The sequence below is a fragment of the Halichoerus grypus genome, chromosome 5 (genome assembly GCF_964656455.1).
Source record: "Halichoerus grypus chromosome 5, mHalGry1.hap1.1, whole genome shotgun sequence".
Taxonomy (NCBI): domain Eukaryota; kingdom Metazoa; phylum Chordata; class Mammalia; order Carnivora; family Phocidae; genus Halichoerus; species Halichoerus grypus.
The window spans coordinates 181,593,199-181,617,503 of NC_135716.1; the positions used below are offsets into that span (position 1 = coordinate 181,593,199).

The 24,305-nt window shown below is 56.3% G+C and overlaps 1 protein-coding gene across 3 annotated transcripts; it reads right to left on the minus strand.

Moving 5' to 3' along the window:
- Positions 1-239: 239 nt before the first annotated feature.
- On the minus strand, positions 240-20,364 carry SLC45A1 (solute carrier family 45 member 1). 3 transcript variants are annotated; one of them, XM_036064466.2, is made up of 9 exons: positions 20,231-20,364; positions 15,585-16,005; positions 14,919-15,011; positions 14,246-14,470; positions 9,148-9,887; positions 6,476-6,629; positions 4,745-4,921; positions 3,158-3,363; positions 240-657 (listed from the first exon to the last, which is right to left on the minus strand). In XM_036064466.2, the coding sequence occupies exons 1-9, from the start codon at positions 20,342-20,344 to the stop codon at positions 391-393; spliced, it is 2,397 nt and encodes a 798-aa protein (XP_035920359.2). In that variant the 5' UTR covers positions 20,345-20,364; the 3' UTR covers positions 240-390. The 3 variants fall into 3 exon arrangements, with proteins under 3 accessions (XP_035920359.2, XP_077929939.1, XP_077929940.1); XM_078073813.1 differs by lacking the exon at positions 240-657 and adding an exon at positions 2,198-2,569; XM_078073814.1 differs by lacking the exons at positions 240-657; positions 15,585-16,005 and adding an exon at positions 2,198-2,569 and having other exon boundaries at positions 14,960-15,011; positions 20,231-20,356.
- Positions 20,365-24,305: the final 3,941 nt, after the last annotated feature.

Here is a 24,305-nt window from a genome sequence, read left to right on the forward strand (position 1 = left end):
ATCTCGGGACAGTAGGCACCCACCCGAGTTGTGACAAGCCAGACTATCTCCAGACATCGCCAAATGTCTTCCCGGGGTGGGGGTGGGGGTGCCAAATGGCCTCCAGGTGAGAACCGCTGAGTTACATATACACCTCTCCTGGCAATGAGCGACTCTCGCAGCCCCCTCCCCACCCCCAGGGGAGCAGCCCGCTCCCCAGGTGACCTCTGCGCCCTCGGGAGAGCCGCGACTAGGAACCGTAGGCTTCGCTGCTGCCGTTTATTGTTTTATCACATATGTACATTCCACAGGACACTGCCCTGCGTCCGCCGAGGCCTGGGGCTTCTCACTGGCCGGACTGCTCCAGACCCCCGGGCACAGGCCCGAGGCCGCAGCTGGGGCTCTGGGGTGTCAGACGTTCAGCAGGAGGGGCCGGTGCTCCTCCTCGGCGGCGTCGCTCGGAGGGATTTCATAAACGACGAACAGGGAGGAGTACAAGCAGCCCAGGAAGGACACCAGGCTAGAGAAATACATGACCCCGTTGGCGCTGCCCACGGCCGAGGTCAGAGGCCCCAGCACCAGGGAGACCAGGATCTGGGCCAGGAAGTACTGGCAGCTCAGCAGGGAGATGTCCACACCCATGCCCCGCCGGGTGCCGTCCGCACTGGACCCTGCAAACTGATCCAGAAGGAGAAACGCATCAGCGGGACCCCTGGGCCGCAAGGTGACCCAGCCCCGCGTTTCCTGCTGGCCCAGGGGACCCGAGCGGCCCACGCACGGCAGGCTCACATTTTCCAGCGCCGACGACGTGTGCGGGGAGTTCAGCCAAGAGTTGAATAATATTTGTGTTCAGAGAGATGAGAGCCATGAAAAGGATCCATGACTAACGGGAGCGGAAGGGCTGCGTTCCCACAGGCCCTCCGTCCGGCCTGCAGAGCCTGGCCTTGTCCTACCTCTCCCCTGAGAGACAGGCAGCCTGCCAGGCTGGCACCCCGCCGCCCGGCTCGTCCCCTTTCCTAAGCTCCGTCGGCCACCATGCCAGCCACATACCCTGAAACCACCTCTCACAGTCTCCGTGCCCGGCCCTTCGGGCCGCTTTCCGAGGTGCTCGTGGCCTCCAGGGTGGACACGCCACCTTCCCTCCGTGCCAGCCCTGCGCCCCACGGGGGCCTGGTGGTGAAGACGTGCTCTTTGAGCAGAGCTGCAGGAGTGACGCTGGCAGGAGGCGGGGTGGGTCCCCTCGCCCTGCTCCCCAGCACAGGCCACCCTCACCCACTGAGGCAGCAGACGGGCGCCACCCCCACGAAGCCCGCAGTGTGCGCACCGCCTGGGGGGCCTCCCTGGCCCCGCATCCAGACACCGGTGTGGGCCCTCTGGGATGGTGCCAAGCCCCCGCCCTGGGGACGGCTCTGTGCTCGTGGCACCTGCAAGGTGCTCCGTGAGCGCGCCCCGCGTGTGTCCGGGGGCGAGTGTGGCCCCCTGTGTTTAAAGCACAGTCGGCAAAGCCCCTGGGGGTGGGGGGTGGTCACAGGTGAGCCCTGAGCCTGCAACCGAGCAGAGATTGACAGGAATGTGAGCTTCTGGAAGACTCTACAAGCAAGAGGCCCAAGGCTTCCAGGGGTGCTGACCGAATTCAGTTAGGGCGTCCCGAGGCTCCGGGCGTCCCTTCGCTCAGGGGGGACAGCCTTCAACCAAGAACCGGCCCATCTGTTTTCCCCAGTCAAGGGGCCTCTGGGGCTGCAGGGGATGGTGGCCGCGGAGGGGGGGCGGCCCCAGCCAGCAGGGGTGGCGCCACCCCCTTCCCCTCCCCTCCTTGGTCCCTGGGATGCTGCGGGCACTCACTCTCCAGCCGTCACAGCCTCTGTCCTCGCCGCCCCCCCCCCACGCCGGGGGGAGGTACGGTCCTTGTGGCCACTACCTGTCTGTGTGACCGGGAGGCGGCTGGCAGGGAAGGGGCGGGGAGGGGCGGCCACGGCTACCACCGCAGGCCCGGGGTCTGGCTCACTGTCGTGTCCGGGGCTCCAGGCAGACATGACTTTTCACAAAAAACATCGTGCGCAGAGCTGGCCCCAGCTGGGCTCATCAGACATTCCAAACCCCCTAAAACTGAAACTCAGGACGCCTCCTGGGCCGGGCCTGGGGGAGGCGACGGAAGCCCCAAATTAAAATGGGGGGGTGCGAGAAACCCAGGTATCGGGGTGATCTTTTAATGCAGGATTTTAAAATCTCCAAGTTACTGCAAAAAAATCTTGGAGGGGAGCACTGTTGGCCGCAAGAAGAAAGGAAGCCCTGACGCACTACAGCGTGGATGCGCCTTGAAAACATGACGCGAGGGAGAGAAGCCAGACGCAAAGGCCACACACGACACGGTTTCGTTTCCATGACACGTCCCGACAGGCAAATGCGGAGAGGCCCAAAGTGGCTTCGTGGCGGGATGGGAAAGGGGGACGGCTCGTGGGTATGGGGTCTCTTTGGGGGGCGACGAAAATGTTCTGAACTGATCGTGGTGGCGATGGCCCAGCTCTGGGGATACACCCTGGGAAATGGGTGAACTGCGTGGTTCTGTGCGGTGAACCTGAGCTCGGCCAAGCTGTTAAAGGAAACTCCATGCTGAACAGAACGTCAGAATTGTCTGTAAAGGCAGGATTCATTCTCCTGACTTTTCCTTTTGCCTCGGCCTCTGCCCTGGCTTGGCCCCGTGCTGCAGCTTACCCTGTCTTTGAAGTTCTGATCTTCTGTTCAGCGTGCAGTTTCGGCACTAATTCTCTCTTTTTCAGAAATACTGCGTTAACCTATTGTTGACCTTGATCCCTGAGTTTTTTGTGTCCCAGGTGAGTGCCTCCCTTGCCTTGCCCAAGACCCCGTGCTAACAGGTGACCCCGAAACCTGCCCGAAGGGGACACAAAGGGGTGGGCCTCCCCTTCCTCCCTCCCCGCTGCCCAATCCCCCCACCCCCACCCCACGAACGGGGCGCCTTCCCGGGCAGCTCCCTGCTCAGGTTTATGCTCTGCTGTCACCAGCTGGACTTTCTTAATGTTTGAACGGGCCCCTCATTTCCCGCGTGGGGCTGCTCCTGGGGCCATGTCTCAAGTGGGGTTTCTCCAGGCCGCCGGGAGGGGCGAGGCCAGGCCCAGGCAGGCCTCTTCAGGACCCGAAGCAGAAAACCCGAGGCACTTACCTTTTTGTTCTGGTAGTAATCGCACAGGAGTGAGTAGGGCAGGGTGCACAGGGTGGAAAATAAAATCCCGTAGGTTATGCAGAGGGACAGGACCACGTAGAGGTTCCTGGACAGGGTAGCGAGCCCGGTCCCCAGGCCAAAGGCCAGGTAGGCAATGAAGTACAGTGTGCGGATGCTGAGGTATTCTTCCAGCTTCTCGAGAATAGCTGTGGGCCGGAAAGGAACATGAGCGGCACCGCAGTGCCCGGTGGCCCCGGGGACTCCGTTTCCCTGGGCCACCTCCCTGGGGCTGGCCCTACCGCTGGCCGGCAGCTCGCCCGAGACCAGAAGGCCTGTGGGGGGGGCCTGGGGCGTCAGCTCTGAGGGCACCTGGGCCAGGGTGCTCCAGAGGGACGGCAGGCCTTGGGGTAGGGGGGGTGCAGGGGAAGGGATCTTGGGCTGAAACACCAAACAGGCTCGGGGTGCGGGACAGAGAGGCAAAACCAAGCCGGCCGGGAAACTGCTCCTGGGACAAGCCCGGCCCACGGCCTGCCCGGGGGCCTCCTGGGTTTTATATTCTTAGATGGTTTAAAAAAAAATCAAAGGGTGGGGCGCCTGGGTGGCTCAGTCGGTTAAGCGTCTGCCTTCGGCTCAGGTCATGATCCCGGGGCCCTGAGATCCAGCCCCACATCCGGCTCCCTGCTCAGTGGGGAGTTTGCTTCTCCCTCTCCCTCTGCTGCTCCCCCTGCTTGTGCTCTTTCTCCCTCCCTCTCTCTCTCTCTCTCAAATAAATGGATAAAATCTTTAAAAAAAAAATCAAAGGACACAAGTATTTTGTGACACGTGAAAATTACATGAAATTCCAGTTCCCGTCGAACATAAAGGAAGTCTTACTGGGACTCGGCCACGCACACTCGTTAGACAGAAGCATCTCGTCCGAGGCGGCTTCCAAGCCACCAGAGCGGTGCCCGGCGGTTCCCCGGAGGCTGTGTGGCCCGCGAGGCCGAAACGCCCACCCCCTGGCCCTTGATGGAAGCTGGGGGCTGACCCTGCGGTGAAATTTGCTGGTGGCCCCACCAGCACCCAGGCTCCCCGCTGGGACGGTAGCCAGCACCCTGTAGGGATCCTGCTCGGCTTCCTGTGTCCCCTGGGTCCCCCACCGCCAACCTCAGGGTCATCTCAGCCTCTGGGCTTGGCTCTCCCCACGTGCCATCCCACCTGCCCCCCCGCCCCGTCCTCACCTGCCCCTCCCCCCCGGACCAGTCGCCACATGAATCCATGTGGGAAGGATGGGGGGCTGGGGGTTGGCAGCAGCACACCTGCCTGGGGGTGACCTCCATGTTTGTCCCGAGGCCTCCCCTTTGCCCCCCCTCCCAGGCCTGGCCTTTCTGCCCACTGGCTGTCTCGGGTCTGGAGAGACACCCAGTCCCCCCGCAACCCTCCCTCCCCCAGGCCCAGCACCCACCAGCCCCAACAGGTTGCTCCAAACGGAGGCCACACGCTGTGCGGCCTGTGAAGACACAGACCTCCCTTCATCCACGACCCCTGTAAAGCCACACTCCCCACAAGGGGACCCCAACCCCGCTTCTCCCCTGGGGCGGTGGGTACCTGAGTAGAAGGCAGCGCTGAATGCGTAAATGCACATCCCCCAGCAGCCCATGGTGACTCCGCTGTTGTATTTCTGATATTCCTCCGACGTATGTGGGGCTTTGGGGTCTCCCTGAAACACCACCTCACCCATGAAGTCCGTGTAGAAGAGCAGCATCCCCTCGAACGAGAGCCACCCTGGGAGGGGGAAAGGGCTGATGACCACTGGTGCCGCCGCCCCTGCTCTCGCCAACAGGTGCTTCGGCCAGTGATCAGAGTTATGCACGGTTTTCGTGGATCGGGAACGAAACGAAGGAATTGCCTACAGCCTCACCACCCAGAGATCGCTTTCCCTCTGTTAAAATTGGGTAGGTTCTTTTTTTTTTTTTTTAAAGCAAATACACATCCTTATAAACACAGGCTCTGTTGCATGAAAGGTCGTGTTCAGCTCTTTCTCCAAACACTGCGGCCGTGAGGAAAGCCAATCCGTCACTCCTCCTGGCTGCCTCGTCCTGCTCTCCACCCGCCTCTCAGCAAGGGGACAAGAAGATGCGGGTGGAAACGCAGTCGCAAGCCCGAGGGGGTGGCGGGCCACTGAGAGAAACACGCCAGGAAGGGCAAATGTTGATAGAGGAGCATTCTGCTCCAACGTCGATGAAACCGCAGGGCTCCGATCCTCCGACGTCCGTGTCAGTTCCGTCTTCAGTAGAGGAAGGGGGGTGGCGTTTGCGGGACCTCTTGAACCCCAATAATTATCATGCACAATCCCTATGCCATTAAGTCTTCCTAAACAGCCCATTTCAATGGCAGCAAAGTACCGCACAAGGTGGACACGCCATTCATCGATTTAACCCCTCCTCGCATTGCTGGACATGTACGGCCCCCCCAGCCCTCCTCCCCACCCCTGCCTCCCAGCGTCTGGCTATTATACATCATGCTGTGATGAGTACCTGGGACATAGATTCTGGTAACAGTTCTGATTACGTTCTTGCAAAGAATACCGAGTAGGGTCACTGGGATCAAGATGATGGGCATTTTTAAGATTCTTGCCTGTTGCCAAATTGCCTTCCAGAAGGACATCCTGATTTACATCCCACAGCGTTTGAGAGCCCTAGAGTATCTCAAATTCTTAATCATCCTCAGAGGCTCAGCAACCCCTCAGCAAGGAGACACGGAATGGAATGAAATGCGAGCTCGGGCTTTTCCATGGCAACCCGAGCGCCGAGGGTCGCGGGCTCAAGGCCGGTGCCAGGCACCTGCGGGCACGTGTGAGCGTCTCTGTGTGTGTCTGTCTCGGCTCTAAGAGTAAGATAGCATGAGGCCCAAACAGGCTTAAGACACAAGTCCCACCAGCGGCATCTGTCACTTAACTGTGAGTGGTCCGAAGAGCTTTCAGTAATGGGAATTCGGACTCTGGGGAGACCAGGTGTCTGGCACGGGGGGTGGGGTGTGCCTCCGTCCGGAGCACCTGGCTTACTTCCAGGGGCTGCCTGGAGGAGGCATCTCTCTGGCCCTTCCTGGAGAAAAGCCCTCCAGGGCAGCCCCACCCCACGCCCTGCCCTTGGTGGCATCTAGGGAGTCTAAACGCGCGGGAGATGTCCCCCGGGACGGGACGTGGGGCTCTGGGGTGTCCTGGGAGGCCGGCGGGGGAGGGAGCCCCAGGTCAGGGAGCCGCGTCCCCATCACGGCCTCGTCGCAAAGCGAGCCCCAGGCTGGGACGCGGACGCGTGGGGAGGTTTGCCGGGAGCTCACCCAGGAAGTGGTTGACGCAGAGATTGCGAAGGGCCTTGGGCATGTGGCAGATGGTGAAGCAGAGGTGCCTCATGGACAGGGGCTGCCCCGCCGGCTCGCCGGAGCCCGCCAGCTCGCTCTCGTACTTCACGCCGTTCAGTAAGATGTTTGCCACCTGGAAAGGAAGCTCACACAAAGCCCCTCGTCAGAGCACCGGACTCCGGCCGTCGAGGGGACGCGTGGATTTTGCTGCGATGACAAAGTGAATCCGAAACACACACACACACACACACACACACACACACACACACACAGGCTGTGCAGCACCACCCTGAACCTGAACGAGAGGGCCGACGTTAGGGCGTCTCATCACAGACCTGGAGCAGCCGAGAACGGCCCCATTTGGGGGGGGCCCACGCCGTGGCCACAGGACGAGAGATCTGGGCCACAGAGAGTGAGTGGATACCTTGCCAAACGGGACACACATTTGAGATACGAGAACTACGGGGCGGTTCAAATCCAGATGTTACAAACGTCCCTTCCTTTCCATAAGAGCAGGGTATAAAAGAGACTTCTTGCAAGGTGACCGGGGAATCTGTTCCCAACTCTCTCGGGCCGGTGGGACTCGCACCTCCCCGGAGGCTGGGGCGGCCGACGGAGCAGGTGCCGGGAGCATGAACACTCACCTTGGCCCTCGGCGCGGGGCCGGGTTTCTTTCTGGGGCCCAGGAGCACCAGGCCACCGGCAAACCCGCTCCCTGATTTGGTTTGCTAACTCTTGCTGGCACGAGAAGGCGTCACTCCTGGTCGCCCTGCCTGGGTCACTGGTGCAGACGCCAGCCAGGGGAGCTGACCGTTGGGCAAGCAGCAAGGGTGAGGAAGGGACAGCGCCCTGGCTCCGTGCGGGAGCCCGTGCTGCTGTCGGCTCCTGGATAAGCCAAGTGGGGAGACCCAGAGGAAGCTAACAGCCCAGGGCACCGGTCCTACGGGCAGCCGTGTCCACAGAGCTGGTCACCACGGCCGCCGGAGGAACTGCTAAAATGACACCCGCGTGCCCACCTGAGGCGACACGTGTTTGTATGTAGCTCAGGACCTTTACTTTCCTCAAAGAGCTGGCTCATAGGGGCGCCTGGGTGGCTCAGTCGTTAAGCGGCTGCCTTCGGCTCAGGTCATGATCTCAGGGTCCTGGGATCGAGCCCCGCGTCGGGCTCCCTGCTCGGCGGGGAGTCTGCTTCTCCCTCTCCCTCTGCCTCTCCCCCCGCTGGTGCTCGTTCTTCCTCTCTCTCTCTCTAATGAATAAGTAAAATCTTTAAAAAAAAAAAAAAAGAGCTGGCTCATAAATGATACTCTACTGAGAATGCACCTAGAAAAAAGGATTCAAACGAGAGTTTCAACCATAACTAAGGAACTGCATCTCGAAGCCCAGGATGACCCGCTATTGACAAAAGGTCGGGCGAGCGCTCTGATGTCATCAGCGGACGAGGCTAAGGCCCTGGAGCCTTTAGAGAAATCCCTTTCTTCCGACGGTAATGGGACTGCCTAACCCTCTAGTGAGGTTTGGTTCTTCAGACCTTTTCCAGACCTGAGCCCAGGAGGCGTCCCGGCCAGAGGACAGTGACTCTCAAGAGACGGTGAAGGCACACGGGGATGACCAGCCGCTGCGCCCAGAGAAGGTCCGCACCAGACGCGCGGGCGCCCTTGAGGATTCAACCGGAGAGAAAAGGAACAGCCACCTCAAACTGTGTCTCCAGTCAGCCTCCCCCGAAACCGGGGCATCCGTCAGTCCTGCCGGGCGCAGAGAGGGGGGGACGCCTGGCTGAGGAGCAGACCCTCCGCCGCCCGGGTGGCTTCAGGTCTCGGGGAGACGCGGCCACAGGCCGGGCAGGGCAGCAGGCCGCGCCTCCGAGCTCCCCGCCGTCCTCGGGCCGCCGTCGGGGCCACACGGTGTTATAGAAACTCCAAGTTCTCACTGAAACCCTCTCTCACCCTGTGACCCCCCTGAGGGCAGGTGGGCCCCAGAACTCCGTCTGCTTCGAGTGACAACGTAGCCTTTCTTTTATTGAAGGTGGCCTCTCCAGCCAGCAGATTCTGACGGTGGTTAAAGTCCCACATAGCAGTTGGTGGCCTTTCAGCCAATCTGACTTACACGAAATACAACACAAACAGCCTTCCGGAAGTTTCTTCACCTGCGCAGACCATGCCTCGCACTGCCTTTTAGAGGCAGCCTTTGGGACGGCCGGCTGCAGCCAGACGCCAGGCGGGCCCAGAAAATCCGCCAGGCCTTCTGCGGGGTGTCCGTCCCTGGGGGAGACTTAGCTCTCCTGGTGCCACATTCACGCCGCCCAAGCGTGCGGTGGGCGCGGGGGGAAGCACTAAGCTGCTTCTGACAAACTCACGCCAGGAACCTCCGGGCCTGAATGAACTACCTCGGGGCAAATGTGGCCGCCTTTCGAAGGAGTGTCCCTCTGATGGTGGCCAGCGCGCTAAGCCGCCGATGGGCCCCCGACAGACCCCGTGAGCGCCGTCGCGGGCGGGCGCAGCCTCTCGCCCCGCACGCAGGCCTAGTCTGCCCCGGGAGGGGCTCGGGAGGCCTTTCCAGAGCGACAACCCCTCTCTCCATCTAACTCATGATGGGGGACAGCACACGGCGCCCTCTGACCCCTGCCCCACCCCACCCCCCACCTTCGCTTTTACCTGCTGACTGAAGGTCACGTTCCTCCTCCGGCTGGTTTCGGGACCCCCTCCTCCTGCCGCGTCCGGGATGGCCAAGGTCTGGGGTCTCTTCAGGATCCCGGCCGATCGCGGCTTGGGGGCGTCCAGGGAGCCCACCCTCAGCACGTCCCCGTCGGGGCCCGCGGCCAGGGCCGCCTCCCGCCTGTCCCCGAGGCCGCGGTCCTGGCGGTAGAAGCTGTCGGGGGCCCGCGGGAAGCTGACGCTGATGGCCGGCCGCGGGGCGCTGCCCGGGATGGCCAGGTAGGGATCGGGGCCGCCCGTGAAGCAGTCGATGAGCACGCTGTCGATGTTGGACGTGGCGAAGGACGAGGCAAACTCGTTGATCCCCGTCAGGGAGCCGTCCCTGCTGGTGAAGCTGCCGTACTTGGGTGTGAGGGGGCTGAGCGGTGAGATGGGGCTGGAGAAGCTGGTGTATAGGCTGGTGGCCGGGGGACAGGGGAGGGGCTCGCCGGCCCCGTCCTCGTACAGCAGGGGCGGGGAGGGCGGCAGCGGGAGGCTGGGGCTCTTCATGGTGGCCTTCTTCTCGCCGGGGGGCCGCAGGGGTCTCTCGGGGATGCTGACCAGGGTCAGGACGGTGGTGATGCTCAGGGTGACCGCAGTGAAGATGTAGATAACCCTCAGCTGCCCGCCCAGGGCTCTTCCGAAGCTGGTTTTGTCCCAGTGGATGCCCCCGACCACATATCCGAATCCTCCTCCAAGGCCTGGGGAGAGAAGCAGGGTTAAGTCCCCCCACCTCCAGCAGGCGGGGGGGACGGCCCTTGAGAGTCGTGGTTCCGTGTCTTACTCAGGTGGCCAAATCTGTTGGGAGGATCCAGATCCGGCATTGGTCCCTCTTAAACCCCGGCAAAAATGCAAAGGAGAATGGGATTCTCAGGGGGCCGCCTCAGGGCCCCCCTCTCCTGCCCAGGGCTGCCGGGCTCCAGAGCAAGTGGCATGGTGCCTGCCCGTCCACGTCTGTCCCACTTATGGCCTTGCTGGAATACTGAATGTCTACACTGGGTCACAGCCCCCTTCGAGGAGCCCCAGCCCCCCAGCGTCAGTGCCAGGCAAATGTGGAAGATCTTGTCTCCAACACGCGGACCACACACGTGTGTATGTGGGGGGGGGGAGTTCACGTGGCCACCCCGGTCTTCCTCGCCTGATGCCCGCGTCCTCATGCACGGTCACCACTAGGAGTCACCCCCAATGGTGACCAAGGATGGCCACCCTTGCTCTCCGGGTTAGCAAGCTGGTGGAAACAACAGGGCTGCAGGGTTCCGGTCCTCTGCTCCTGCTCGCTGCATCCCCTGGCCTCGGGGAACAGGTAAATGGCAAACTGATTCATGCAGCAAGGTGTAAAAATGAGGGTGATGCCACGTTGCCCCCAGCCAGCAGCACCGCATGCACTTAGCTCCAGAGAGTGCTGTTTCCCGCCGCCCGCTCCCACGTCCCCAGCACCCCCGGCCCCCCTCCCGGCTACACCACGGGGCTGCGGCCTTATCATTTTGAGTTCAGCTGCACTTCGAGCCCATCTTCTGGTTGGGAGGCGAGTTCTCTCCGTCTACTCCTGCTGTTGTTGTATCCAAACAGCTCGTGCGGTCTGGCCACCCTCCGCTTCGGGGAGAACCAGCCACTTTTAAATAGCAACTTCTATGGCAAGGCCTGGGCTCAGACACACTCAGCTCAAGCTTCCACGGACCCCTCAAGGTGGCATGCGGCCCTGAATCCACTTCCTTAACGGTTTCCCCCTAGATCTCCCTCATCTGTCCCCAACTATCCTTACAGGCCTTTGAATTTCATGTCTCCCCTCCTCTTAGTATTCTTAACTTCCCACATTCATGGTCCCAATGAGCTTCCTCACCTCTTCTGAAGACACAATTGCTATTTTGTGGCTCTTAAATAAGGTCAGATTTGAGATGACCTTTATTAACCATTTTTTTATTTTTTAATTTTTTTTATAGATTTTATTTATTTGACAGAGAGAGCACAAGCAGAGGGAGAGAGAGAGAGAGAAGCAGGCTCCCTGCTGAGCAAGGAGCCCGATGTGGGACTCATTCCCAGGACCCTGGGATCATGACCCGGGCCGAAGGCAGCTGCTTAACCGACTGAGCCACTCCGGCGTCCCTAACCATTTTTTTAAAAACAATTACTGAAGCAAATATATTTGCTCACAGGAAAGAAACGGTACATCGACTCAGCCTCGAAGAAACAAACAACCTGATTCAAACATGGGCGAAGGACTCACATATCTATTTAGTGTCTATTTTTCCCCAAGAAGACATACAGATGGCCAGGAAGCACACGAAGGGACGCTCAGCATCAGGGAAATGCAAACCAAAACCACAGTGAGATCCCACTTCACACTCATTAGGATGGGTTGTATCAAAAAACGAGACAATAACAAGTGTTGGCGAAGATGTGGGGAAATCGGAGCCTCTGTGCACGGCTGGTGGGGTGTAGAATGGGGCAGCCACCACGGAACACAGTGTGGAGGCTCCTCAGAAAATTTAGAATAGAATTACCGTAGGATCCAGTAACTTCACTTCTGGGTTTATAGCCAAAAGAACTGAAAGCAGGGTCTTGAAGAGACATTTGCACCCCCAAGTTCGTAGCAGCTTGACTCACACTAGCTGAAATGTGGAAGCCACCTACTGTCCATCAACAGGTAGAATGGATAAGCAAGATGCGACCTCTATACCCGATGGCGTGTTATTCTGCCTTACACAGGAAGGACATTCTGACACCTGCTACAACAGAGATGAATATTGTCCAAAGTGAAATCAGCAGTCACAAAAAGACAAATACCGCATGAGGCTACCCATATGAGGGACTCAGAGCTGTCAGAATTATAGAGACAGAGAGAGTATATGGTGGGAGCCCGGGCGCTGGGCGTGGGGAACGGGGAGTTAGTGTTTAATGGGGACAGAGTTTCAGTTTTGCAAGAAGAGAAAGTTGTTGGGGGCGGGGGTGGACCGGTGGTGATGGCCCCACCACAATGTGATGTGCTTGATGCCACCGAACTGTTCACTTAAAATTGGTTAAGACGGTAATTTTTTTTATTATATGTATTCTAACACAACAAAAAAAGAAAAGAGGGGCACCTGGGTGGCTCAGTCGGTTAAGCATCCGACTCTTGATTTTGGCTCAGGTCAGGATCAGGGTGGCGAGATCGAGCCCCAGGTCAGGCTCCGCACTGGGCGTGGAGTCTGCTTGAGATTCTCTCCTTTGGCCTCTGCCCTCCCACTAATGCACCTGTGTGCACTCTCTCTCTCTCCAAAAGAAATAAATCCTTTTAAAAAAGAAAAGAAACAATACAGAAGACTATAAGGTAAAAAACGGGGTCCTCCTTGCTACCCTACACACCCCAGCACTGGCCCGGCCGAGATCCCTGCAGAAATTCCCTGCCCCATCCATGCATGTGTGTAAATAGAGACAAGCAGTGGCATTTTCTAGAAGAAGCAACTGGGACTGGACAGACTGAGCAGTTGGCCCAATGTCGCACACTGAACAGGAGGAAAAGCCGAGACCAATTCAGGCTTCCCGATCCTGGAGCCGCTGGCCTCCCGCCTGTCCATCCAGGTCCTGCACGACCCCGGTCTTGTTATGTCTTTCCCTTGACCTTTAGAAACACTTCCCGATGCTATTTGAAATGGGATTGTTTGATTCCATTTTATTTTGGACAAGGTACATGTTTTGTGTAAGAAAGCTGGAAGTACCGATTTTTCGAGAATACTTGGATAAGCAAGCATCATACTGAACTCTCGTCCTGTTCCGCAGTCAGTTCTCTGGAAGCGTGCGAGTGCGTGGTCACTGAGGATAATCCTCACGCTCCACACCTCTCACTTCTGCTAATCACACAGGCTCCGTGGCTCTGTGGTCGTTCCTGCCTCGTGTCTCAGCCATAGGCACGTTTCTCCCGTTTGCAGCAAGCATGACTCGGGCGTGTGTGCGAGCGCGGCGCGCATGTGTGTGTGACTCCTCATCATATGCAGACTCTGTATGTGCCCATTTACCTGCTCGCTAAATTGTATCTGTGACCCGTCAACACACACTCCACACGCAATCCCACTCAGCTATGTGCAGAGCAGCGAGCACTTGGAGTTGCCCGACGCACCAGGTCCCAGCTGAGGCCAAACAAGGCAATGCCCTGCCTTCTTATTTCAACCCTCAAGACTGTGGACAGCCAACTTTCTTGTCATCTATATGATGCCATGTTTCTGCAGGCTTTTTGCCTTTTTTTAGGGGGGGTGACATCACCATTTAAAACGGCCGCCACGTGTAGAGCTGATGCTCCGCTGTCTCTTGTGCGGAGGTCCCAGGAGGCTGTGCTGTGTCTTATAAAGAAAACACGTGTGTCAGATAAGCTTTGCTCAGGCACGTGCCATGCGTTGGCCATGAGTTCCATATTAGTGAACCCATGATACACGTTCAGAAGGTGTCTTTAATCAGAAACACATACAACAAGTTTAGGTGCTGATGGGGTTGATGAAAATGGGACCAGAGGTTCGCAGGAACCTAACCCTGTCCTTTTCCTAGGGGCGGTGACTCAGCTCTGGCCAATTCAGGGTTCGTGGTGACTTGGTAGAAAGTAACTCCTCGAACAATGGGAGTAAGGCGCACGCAGAATCATATACACAGGGACTTACATATGCACATAGGTGACTATCCCTACAGTTCATACACATGTATGCACAGATCAACACTACATAGTATTGCTGAACTACATCGTCTGAAATATATACTTTCAATCACGTCAGTGTTCATCCCTATAGTTGAGGGGTTTTTTTTTTAAGATTTTATTTATTTATTTGACACAGAGAGAGAGAGAGCCAGCTCGCACAAGCAGGCGGAGCAGCAGAGTGAGAGGGAGAAGCAGGCTCCCCGCCGAGCAGGGAGCCCGATGCGGGGCTCGATCCCAAGACCCCGGGATCATGACCTGAGACGAAGGCAGCCGCTTCACCGAACAAGCCACGCAGGTGCCCCCATATATTTGAGTTTTATGACTCAGGTTTTGCATCAGGGCGATCGAAGCGCCCACAGCGGACGCGCAGCCCCAGAGCCGCGCCGTGGGGAGACCTACCTGCCAGCAGCGCGTGGATGTTGAGGCCGCGGTCCTGGTCGGCGGGGCTGCACACGTCCATCATGTAGGCGTGGCTGGGGTTGTCCGCAGAGTCAGCGCTGAAGTCCATGAGCACCACCCCGCACACGGTGAGGAGGAGGCCCCACTTGTGGTTGTCGGCCGAGTCGGCTAGCGCCGTGCCCAGGTCCCTGCCATTGAGCAGGAGCGAGAGGCCCAGCAACGCCCCTGCGGACAGAGAAAAAGTCACGCCAAGGAAACGCGGGGCAGCTCTGTCCCCCCCAACTGGCCACTTCAGTCTAGAACCTTTAGGGCCCTGAGAATTCCTTTTTAACCAAACTTCAAGCAGAGCCCATTGGAAAAGTCACCTGCAGACTCACCATGGTTTCTTGGTTTTGTTTTTGCTTTTTTGCTTGGATCAGGGTTTTTATTTTGTCAAGCAGGGCAGGAATGACATACGCTTTATTAACCCGTTCTTAAAAAATCAAAGGGATAGACTGTCACAGCTAAATCAGGCCGGGTTACGGGGTGCTCCCTGCCACCACACCCGTGAAATTATCTCTGTTGCTGCTTTGGTCAACACTCTTTTAGATTTTGCTAAGAGGAAGCAGTTGGGGCTTTTTTTTCTTTTCTTTTTTTTTTTTTTCCACTTTATTTCAGTTCCAAAACAACAGACCTATAGCCAGGACAAGAATGAAAGGGCGTCTCCTTCCAAACCTTGAGGTACATCGGTCACTCCAAGCACCCAACAGTGGCTGCAGTAGGAATCCTGAAACAGAGCAGGCCAGTGGTCACTGCTGGGGTCCCCCCACCCCACCCCACACCCTGCGCTGGACAGCCCTCAAACACCTGCACCCAAACGTCCCAAGGTGTCGAGCGAATAAATGATGAAACTCGGAGTACGCAACCCTGAGCTAGAAAAACAAAAGACAGACTCTTGGAATAGCTCAGCTTCTGCCCACATTTTCTACTTAGGTCCCTATAAGGCACTAAGCAGCCATGACCTTCCTTGGGGAATCCAAGAAATTCCAGGACCTCCCAGACCCAAAACACATCAAGCTTTATTGCCTGGATCCTCCAGTGATGGCTCCGTGTCAGATGGTGGGAATCCTTGGGGGTCAGTGAAATGCCTCTTCTGTGGTCTGGTTTAGATAAAGTCACTTAAAATACGGGGTGTGGAGACCCTACCTGTGTTCTCCCACAGCCCCAAACTAAAGAGCGAAACGTAACTCTTGCTCTTCCCTTGTCCCCTTGGGACCCTCTAGCCACTTCAACTCAGGCTTCTGGAAGCTTCCAGAGGTTTCTGGAGACCATCGGCCACCGGGGCTGAGCTGGGGCTCACCGAGGATGGGGCTGATGAACCACACCAGACTGTAGAGCTGGTCGGGCAAGCCCATCTGTAGGAGCACGGGGGTCACGTACGCGGTCTCCATGGCATAGCTGAACTCGATGCCAAAGAGAATACAGCCGTTGAAGAGCAGCTCCCGGAAGGACCTCTGGGGGTGCAGGTCCCCAAAGTCCACCAGCTCGATCGGACATGGGGTGTTGGGGGGTGGGGGTGGGGAGGGGCGAATGCACTTCCTCCTCTTGGGGTGTCGTTTGAAGTTGTTGGCCCGGTGGCTGATATGCCGGGTCACGGACCCCGAGTAGCCCGAGATCTGAGACCTCCAGAAGTCCTGAGGAGCCAAACTGGGGAACAGGGCCTCTCCTGGAGGGGTGCTGCTCGCCGGGGGGATCATCGTAGGGGGGGCCGGTGGGTGTTCCTGTGGGGAAAGCCCGTTCGGGGGCGACAGTCACTCACCAGGGCCTCCACCATCAGAGTTCGTCTTTCCAGGTGGCTCCCCCCGCCCCCCGCTTGACTGGCACCTGCTCATCCTTGTCATATGAGAAGGGATGAGTTCTCAGAGTCTAACATTGCCCCCGCCATCCTACTGCTTGCGATGTGGCTCAGCCGGCGCTCTGTCCCTGCTCAGGGGGACGACCCCAGTCCTCAGGTCCCTGCACTAAAACTCAAGGGGACTGACCCCTAAAGAGGCTCCACGAGGAGGGCCAGGCAAGGAACCTCCTGGAAGGTGGGAGCAGCTAGATTCCCCACAGCTCTGAAGGGTGCCAGGATATTTTAGGACCTGCAGCCCATTTTCAGGATGAATTTTGCCCAGGGGAGCAGAGAGGTGGGGAGACCAGACTTGGGGCAGGACCCACCTACAGGCGCCCTGAGCACCTGTGCCCGGTCAGGGGACAGCCCTTCCTTCATGGGACGGAAAGTCACAGCGGTCACCCTGTCTATCACTGTATCTCCTCCTCCCAGGAGGCTGGGGCCCTTGCCTAAAAGCAGATGCATGAGTTTAATTCCAGGCCTTTCCTTACAACCCCTGTGGATGAGTGAATTTTTAGTCAAGTCAGGAGAACTGAGACTTTGATCATGTTTGAAAATGCTCTCTTTAAAGAAATAAACCAAACACCCTGAATCCCACATGTCACAGATGACACCCTGAATAGAGATACTGTTTACCCCCCAAAAAAAGCGGGGGACAAAAAGAACCAGGGAGGGTGAGAAATAGATATCTTGCCTGAGAAGTATGCCTCAAACCCAAGACAACATTCCCAACACTGATGGGTTTTCTAATGTTACAGGCTTTATTTTTTTTCAAAATTACTTTTAAGCTTTAAAAATGAGGCCCTTATTTCTGATGTTAACTCACCACCTTCCATCACATTATCACTAGTCCACAAGTTCTTTTTGAAGCACTCCGAAATGCCTCATCACTCCAGATTTGTGTGCTAAATTCCCCCCCCCCACCCCCGCAACCACCATCCTATCTACTCAGGGATTGTCTTCCTTCTGTTGGGAAGACACCAGTGGTGGAAGTGATTTTCTTTAGAGACACCCCAGCAGGATTCAGAACACTGTGTTAACCCACCAACCCATCCATCCGTCCATTCCTTCTCCCTTCCCCCTACCCATCCATCCACCTACTTATCCATCCATCCATCCATCCACATCCATACCACACGTCCACCCACTCCTCTTCTAATCTAGCCATCCATCCTTCCAGCCTTCCAAACATCCATGCATCCACCCATCCATCCATTCACCTACACACCCCTCCTCCCATTTGGCTGAGTACTAAGTACCAAGACACCAAGGTCACAGAGATAAAGGAAAGACAAAGTGTTTGCCCCCGAGTTGGGTGGAAAGTGGAGGGAAGGAGTTCTAAGCAGTGGGGAGCAGCTGCGTAAAGGAGATGCATGTGCAACAGTTGGGCGCCATGTCAGTGGGGTGAGAGATGAAGCCATTGGGAAGGGATTAGCTGACTATGAAGGGCCTTGTGGCCCTGCTGAGAGATGGGTTTTTTGTTTTGTTTTTAAGATTTTATTTACTTACTTGAGAGAGAGAGAGAGAGCACAGAGGCAGAGGGAGAAGCAGACGCCACACTGAGCACGGAGCCCAACTCAGGGCTCAATCCCAGGACCCTGAGATCATGACCTGAGCAAGAAGGCAGACGCTTAACGACTGAGCACCCAGGTGCCCCTGCTAAGAGGTGGATTTCATACTGAGAGGCCAGGGATGGACATACCCAGAGACCCAGTCTACTCTTACTTCTTGGACAGGTGGGGATAAGATGGCTTATCTTGTGACCTTAGAAAAATCCCATGCTATCTCTAAAAGAAGAACAGATATAGGCTGTGTAGGCAAAGTATACTTCATTAAAAACATAACTAGGGGCGCCTGCGTGGCTCAGTCGGTTAAGCGTCCGACTCTTGATTTCAGCTCAGGTCGTGATCTCAGGCTCGTGAGATTGAGCCCTGTGTCGGGCTCTGTGCTCAGCAGGGTGTCTGCTTGAGATTCTCTCTTCCTCTCCCTCTGCCCTCCTCCCTCCCACCACACACACCCACTCTCTTTAACATAAATAAATAAATAAAATTTTAAAAACCCATAATTCATTTATGAAGATGAAGTCAAACTCAAATTTTTTTTAAAAAGCTAAACTTCTTGATTCGGTTCCTCCTGTTCTAGCTCAGCCCACAGTAAATACTCCAGAAAAATCTGTCCTTTGGCCAGTCTTGCCTTCAGAAACCCAGGAGGCTGTTAGCATTCCCTGGAGCTTCACTCATTCATTAAAACCATAGAAATAAAGTGCCCATTGGAAGACCACATAATAAGACCATCTCCTTAAAAGTCAGAAGGAAGACCTTTAGCACAGGTGTGTGGGAGAGCTTGACCTGACCCCGCCTGTCCGGTCACGGTGCTACCCCCACCGCAGGGGTTACTCCCTCTCGGCCTCTCTACCTGCTCCTCACCCCTTCTGCACAGGGCACCGCTCTTTCCTATTAGCATTCTATCCCCATAAAGTGAACTTAAGTGCAAGGGCATTAGAAACCTTGCCTTTCGTTTTAGAATGAAGAACCACGGCCCACTTTGGAAGAATTTCAGATTTAAACAGCATATGATGGGAGCATATTTTTGCAAAGGGGAACCTTTTCGGCCCTACTTAAAATGAACTATGTGGCTAGCCCATGTCTCTACCTGTGATGTGACCACTTCACCATCACCTGCCCACCATCCCCGGCTTTCAAACACAGACTGCAGCCAGTCCTAGCAAAAGGGAGACCCCCACACCCCTGCCTTACCACCCAGCATCTAAACCAGAAATGAAGCCTGGACTTCGGAAAGGCTTCCCGGAGGGTTCATTTTCAACTTGGGGGATCAGTGTTACTATTTTCATTTCAAGAATACATTTATTAAAAGCTGTCCATGAAAGTTTACTCCAAGAAGAATGTTTGAAATTCATTTTTGAATGTTATAGAAAGTGAAAGTGAAATTTAAAATAATGAAATAGCATTTTAATACACGAATACAAATATTTACCAGACCACCTTGCCATCCTGATCACACTCTATGAGTATTAATTCAGTCAAAAAAAAAATATGTATATCTGTTGCTGGCCCCACAAAGTTTCTAGGCTGTGCCCATTGTGCTTCTCGAATACAGAGGATGTTTCACGTAACAAATCCCTCAAAGTGGTATGGGAAGATTAAGCCGCAAATGATTAATAAAAATAAACAATGCCCATGTAATTTGAATGCTAAAAATTACCCTACTATGAGCCAAATAATTTCTTCATTTCTCTCTCCTCTTCTTTATATGACACAGGCTTTACACTTGGGGTCCCACGGGGCTACATCCCTTCCCCACTCTTCCTTCCAACAATTCCCAAAGTTAATACTTCAAGAAAACCTTCCCAAGCCAGCAAAGGGCTGCGTGGACCCAAAGGGGTGTATTTAATGCGCTGGTTACTGAATCGGGGCCCATTCCTCACTTCTGCTCTCTGGAATCCCACCTCTCCCTGACTACCAATTGATCCCAGAAACCCTGGTCAGGTGCACATTGAACTTGGGTTTCCTTAGCACCTGACTCTACTTCCCCATAAAAGCTGAAAAACATAAACAGTATGATAACCTCAGAAATAATCTGAGAAGTTATTTGTCGATGAGATCAGAATGAACCGAATTGCCATCAGCCTCCTATTTCAACCGTGGCAAGAAAGCAGAAACCTTGGGCCGTAAACTCATCATAAACTTAATCCTGGGATGCTGACAGAGACGCGGTCAGGAGGGTTCAGCTTCAGGCGGGAGGCGAACCGGAAGCTGATGACACCTGCCCAGGTGACCCGGGATCAGGCCTCCGACACCAATAAGCACAACGTAAGCCTGGGGCAAATTCCAGTGTGTGCTCTCCCTCCCAGCCAGGGTGAGATTAATCTGTCACCGGCCACTACCTCCTCTGGGCCGAGGGTTCCGCGCTCAGGGGGCGACACCGGGGGGTCCATTTACAGGTCAGTTAGTTAGACATCAAGGAAGAACAAAGGTCTCCGTGCCAACCTCCAGTCCCAATCCTGGCACTCTGATTACCCGGGGGCCTACGCCGAGTGGCTCCAGCGCGAAGCCGGGCAGCTGTGCGGAGGGCGCGGGAGGAAACGGGGGTACCTGTGGGTCGAGACAGGAGGCATCCCTCTCCGAGGCCGGGCTCCCGCCTGGCCCGCGCGCAGCTCGGGTCCCCGCCCGGCAGCCCCCGGCCCGCCGCTGCTGCTGCGGCTGCATCACCCCGCGGGGCGGGGCCGTGACGTCACGCTGCATCCCGCGCCGCCCCGGCCGGGTACCCGCAGAGCATCCTTAAAGCGGCGCCGCCCCGCCGCGGCCCGCACCCCTCCCGCCGCCGGGGGTCTGCCACGAAAGCCCCAGAAACAGGACCACTGTTGACTTCCAGCGGAGCCCAGGCACTCCCCCCGCCACCCCAAAGGTTGCAGTTTTCGTTTACGAATGTGTTGGTTAGGGACGACTATGATAACACTGTGTATTCAAATATTTTCCGTGGCCTAAGAGTTCTCATCCCCACCCCCCCGCACATACACACACCGATTTTAAAAGAAATGCACTCATTTTTGGCAATTCCTGAAAGCTCCGGGCACTGTGCCCGCTCTACAGAACGGGTAAGTTGGCCCAGCCTAGAACTATTAGACTGCATTCACATACTCCCTTAATATGTATCAGGACGTGCTCCATGCCAGACGCTGATCTAGGGACCGGGGATACAGCAATGAACAAAACAGACAAAAATCCCCTCCCCTGTGGCACCACATTGTAGAGAGGGAGAGACACATTAAAGACAAATAACATGAATTAGTGACGTGCCTAAAGATAGTAACTCCCCAGAGAAGGAGCTAGAGTGTGGGGCTGGAGAGGGGGTGGCATTGCAGTTTTAAATAAGATTGTTCATGAGTCCTTATGGAGAAGGTGACATGTGAAGAAAGACTAAGAGGAGGCCAGGGGGCTAGCCATGCAGATATCTGGGGGAAGGTCAAGCCAGCAGAAGAAAGAGCAAGTGCAAAGGGCCTGGGGTAGAAGTGAGGTGGGTTGAATCAAATAATGATAGAGCAAATAGATAGCCTGTAGTGAAATTATAACCACAGAAAATGTTACAAGGGGAAGCTTGTGGCCCTATGAAAGTTTATAATAGAGAGAATTTGATCTCATTGGGAGGGTCGGGTGCTTCTTGAGGACAAGGGACACATGGGAGCACACTAAAGCTGAGTAAGGAGGGCAGTGTGTTCCAGGCAGAGGGGTCAGCATGGGCTGAGCTCTTGTGACAGGAGAGGGCATGGCAAGTGCAGGACTGAGGAACCAGTGGGGCTGGGATGCAGAGGCCAGGGTGAGTGGGGGCTGGGGAGGCTGGAGAGGCAGACTGGGCCCAGCCAGCAGGCTTCGTGGGCTGCTGTCATATTTTAAGAACAAGAAGAAGCTTAGAAGTGTTTGATGCAAGGAAGTGGATGGCATAAACCGGATTCATATTTTGCAAAGATCATAGAGCTCAGAGTGGAAGATGGGTTGGAGGGGACCAGGAGACCAGGTGAGTGCACCGGTAGGAGCTTAGAGAATGGTCCAGGTGGGAGAGGATGGGGGGGACGGCAGAGGGATGAGGTGTGGATTGGTTAGGCATCTAGGAGGTAAAAGCAACAGGACTTGATAGATTGAGGGTAGGGGGTGTGGGAAGGAGGGAGGGAGGTGCCAAGTTTTCAGCTACAGCACCTGGATGAAGGAAGGTTGGCTCACTGGGCCAAGAGCAGGTTGGCTGGTGGGGTGATCGTCGCAGGTCGGCTTTGGGACAGAATGTGTGTGAGGCATCCAGGCCACTAGAGATCGGGGTCTGGAGCTCAGAGATGGTCCCTGGAGAATCAGCACACAGGGGCGAACTGCAGGCACACCGTGGAAGGTGGGCAGGGAGAGACGGAGCGGGACCTGGGCAGGGAGAGATGGAGGGGAGAGGGTCCCCGCTGAAGCCCGGAGGAGTCTCAGCAGTAGTCTCTGGCCAGGTGGAGGAGAATGAGCCATCTGATAACTGGTTCTACCTTATTTTTTCCTCTAAACAGGAGAAATGGTTTGGAAAAATACTAATGTGTTTTTCTATTTTGCATTTACACCCAAATGACCGGCTCTTCAGTTAGCAGAAAGGTCACAGCTGTAACTGAAAACCCTCAGCATCTCAGAGGCTTCACGCAATCAATGCTTCTCTGGGACTCCAGTGAAGTCCAAAGGGGTGTTCCTGCTGGGTGGGGGGCCTCCACGCAGTCATTCAGGGACCCAGGCTCCTTCCACCATGGCTCTGCCCGAGACAGGCTTGCAAGAGGCCCACATTCCACTCACTCACATGCCCTTGTCTGTGACTCAGGGACAGGACACACCCAGCAACAAGGGAGGCCGGGATGTGTGGCCCCTGCCAGGGATGAGGAGGAAGTGGGTGTGGGGAGTAGCCTGTGCAGCTGCTTCTCTAGCTTGTATCAGCTTGGGGGGGGGGGGAGGGAGGGGCTGGTCAGCGAACAAAAGCTAATAGCTCATTTCTGGTGTTCAAAATAGGATTTTGCAGCAAGAGAAAAGGCTTGAAATCTAGGCATTGTGGAGAAAGAAAAGACTTTAAAAAGATTCCTTTGACCATTTTTAACCTTCCAAAGTTAGAACCTTCCAAGATTAGAACCCTCCTTTCTTAACCCTCTGGGGGCTGCAGGGAGGGTGGGGTTTCTCCCTTTGTGTGGGTGAGATCTCCCCCTCTGGTCAGGAGGTCGAGGCAGGAGGCCCCAGTGGAAGGAGAGGGACAGACCTTTGGAGGAAGCCCCAGAGAAGCCCACCCCCCTGGTCCCTGGGCAGAGCCAGGCGGCCTTGTGTCCAGGGGACCACCCCCCCACCCCCCCACCCCCGAGGGTCAAGCCTGGGCCCCACCCGGTGCTGGGAGGAGTATGTTCTGGGCTCAGCTGTCCCACATCAGTGTGGTGACAGGCAGGGGGGCCTCGAGTCGCCCTGCTCAGAGCCAAGCTGCAGCACCCTCACGGAGGGGGCATGCCCTTCATCTGGGTGTGCAAGGACAGCCCCCCCCCCCCCCAGCAGGCAAGTGGAGACTGGCAGAGAGACCCAGGGGGGATCCACAGGCCCAGGCAGGGCACCTGCCGACTTCAGAGCAGAACCTGGGAAATCCGGGGTCCCTGGGTGACCAGTCTGTGGCCAGGAGCCCCGCCTAGGATCCCAGGAGGTCACGTGAGCCCCGCCCATTCCCGAGCAGCATCCCAGACAGGATTAGGAAGAACCCCCAAAGGCTGTTAGTACCCTAAAGAGACCAAGTCAGACCCAAGGGACTGTTCACATGAGCCCATCGGACTCAGTGTCACCCCAGGTGTGACCGAGTTGGTGCTTCCCTGGTACCCTCCGCGGGGCACAGTCGGCGATGGCTTTTGAAAAAGCTCCGATCGGGAACAAATAAGTAAACCCCAGTTCGTCCGCACCCGCTCCTCCCCCGGGGCCGTGAGCTGAGCAAACCTTCAGGTCAGCCAGTAGAGGAGGCTCATGAGCCGACCTCAGGTGGCGGCGAGGGCCCGCGGCGCACCTGCCATCCCGGGGTGTCCACCAGGTGGTGGGAGAGCCCCACCTTTGCGGGCCTGAGCGCGGCCGGGAGCGCACGCCTCGCCGGGGGCGCGGAGCCCAGCGTGTAGATCCAGCGCTTGTCCCGCACAAGAGGGGAGAGGACATGGCTCTTTTTAAGCATGTTCTGACTTTGCAAGGATCTGTGGTTCCAAGACTGAACTGTTCTTTGTATGTATGTATGTATTTATTTATTTATTTATTTATTTATTTATTTTAAGATTTTTATTTTTTTATTTCGGAGAGAGGCAGAGGGAGAGGGAGAAGCAGGCTTCCCGCCGAGCAGGGAGCCCGATGCGGGGCTCGATCCCAGGACCCCGGGGTCATGACCTGAGCCGAAGGCAGATGCTTACCGACTGAGCCACCCAGGCGCCCCTTTTTTTACTTTGTTAACGCATTTTCCCTGCAAAGCACACAGCCCCGTGGATTTTATGAATAACATTATTTTTAATAACAGATCTTGTGCCGGGCCCTGCGTTAAGGCTTTTATGTACTTTAAACCTCATTTACTTATCCTAACTTTATGAAATGGGTATTCTCGCCGCCGTGTTTCTGATCCGGAAGCCTGGGGCTCCCTGAGAAGGCAAGGCCTCACCGC

What these genes read in the sequence shown, in the direction of transcription:
- SLC45A1 (XM_078073813.1), bottom strand. Translation starts at nt 20,344, where the DNA reads ATGCAGCCGCAGCAGCAGCGGCGGGCCGGGGGCTGCCGGGCGGGGACC. An exon ending in CATCCACGCGCTGCTGGCAG is followed by an intron (nt 9,888 to 14,245) that starts GTAGGTCTCCCC and finishes TTCTCTCCCCAG; the next exon opens with GCCTTGGAGGAGGATTCGGA. An exon ending in CAGCGCTGCCTTCTACTCAG is followed by an intron (nt 3,364 to 4,744) that starts GTACCCACCGCC and finishes TCCGGCCCACAG; the next exon opens with CTATTCTCGAGAAGCTGGAA.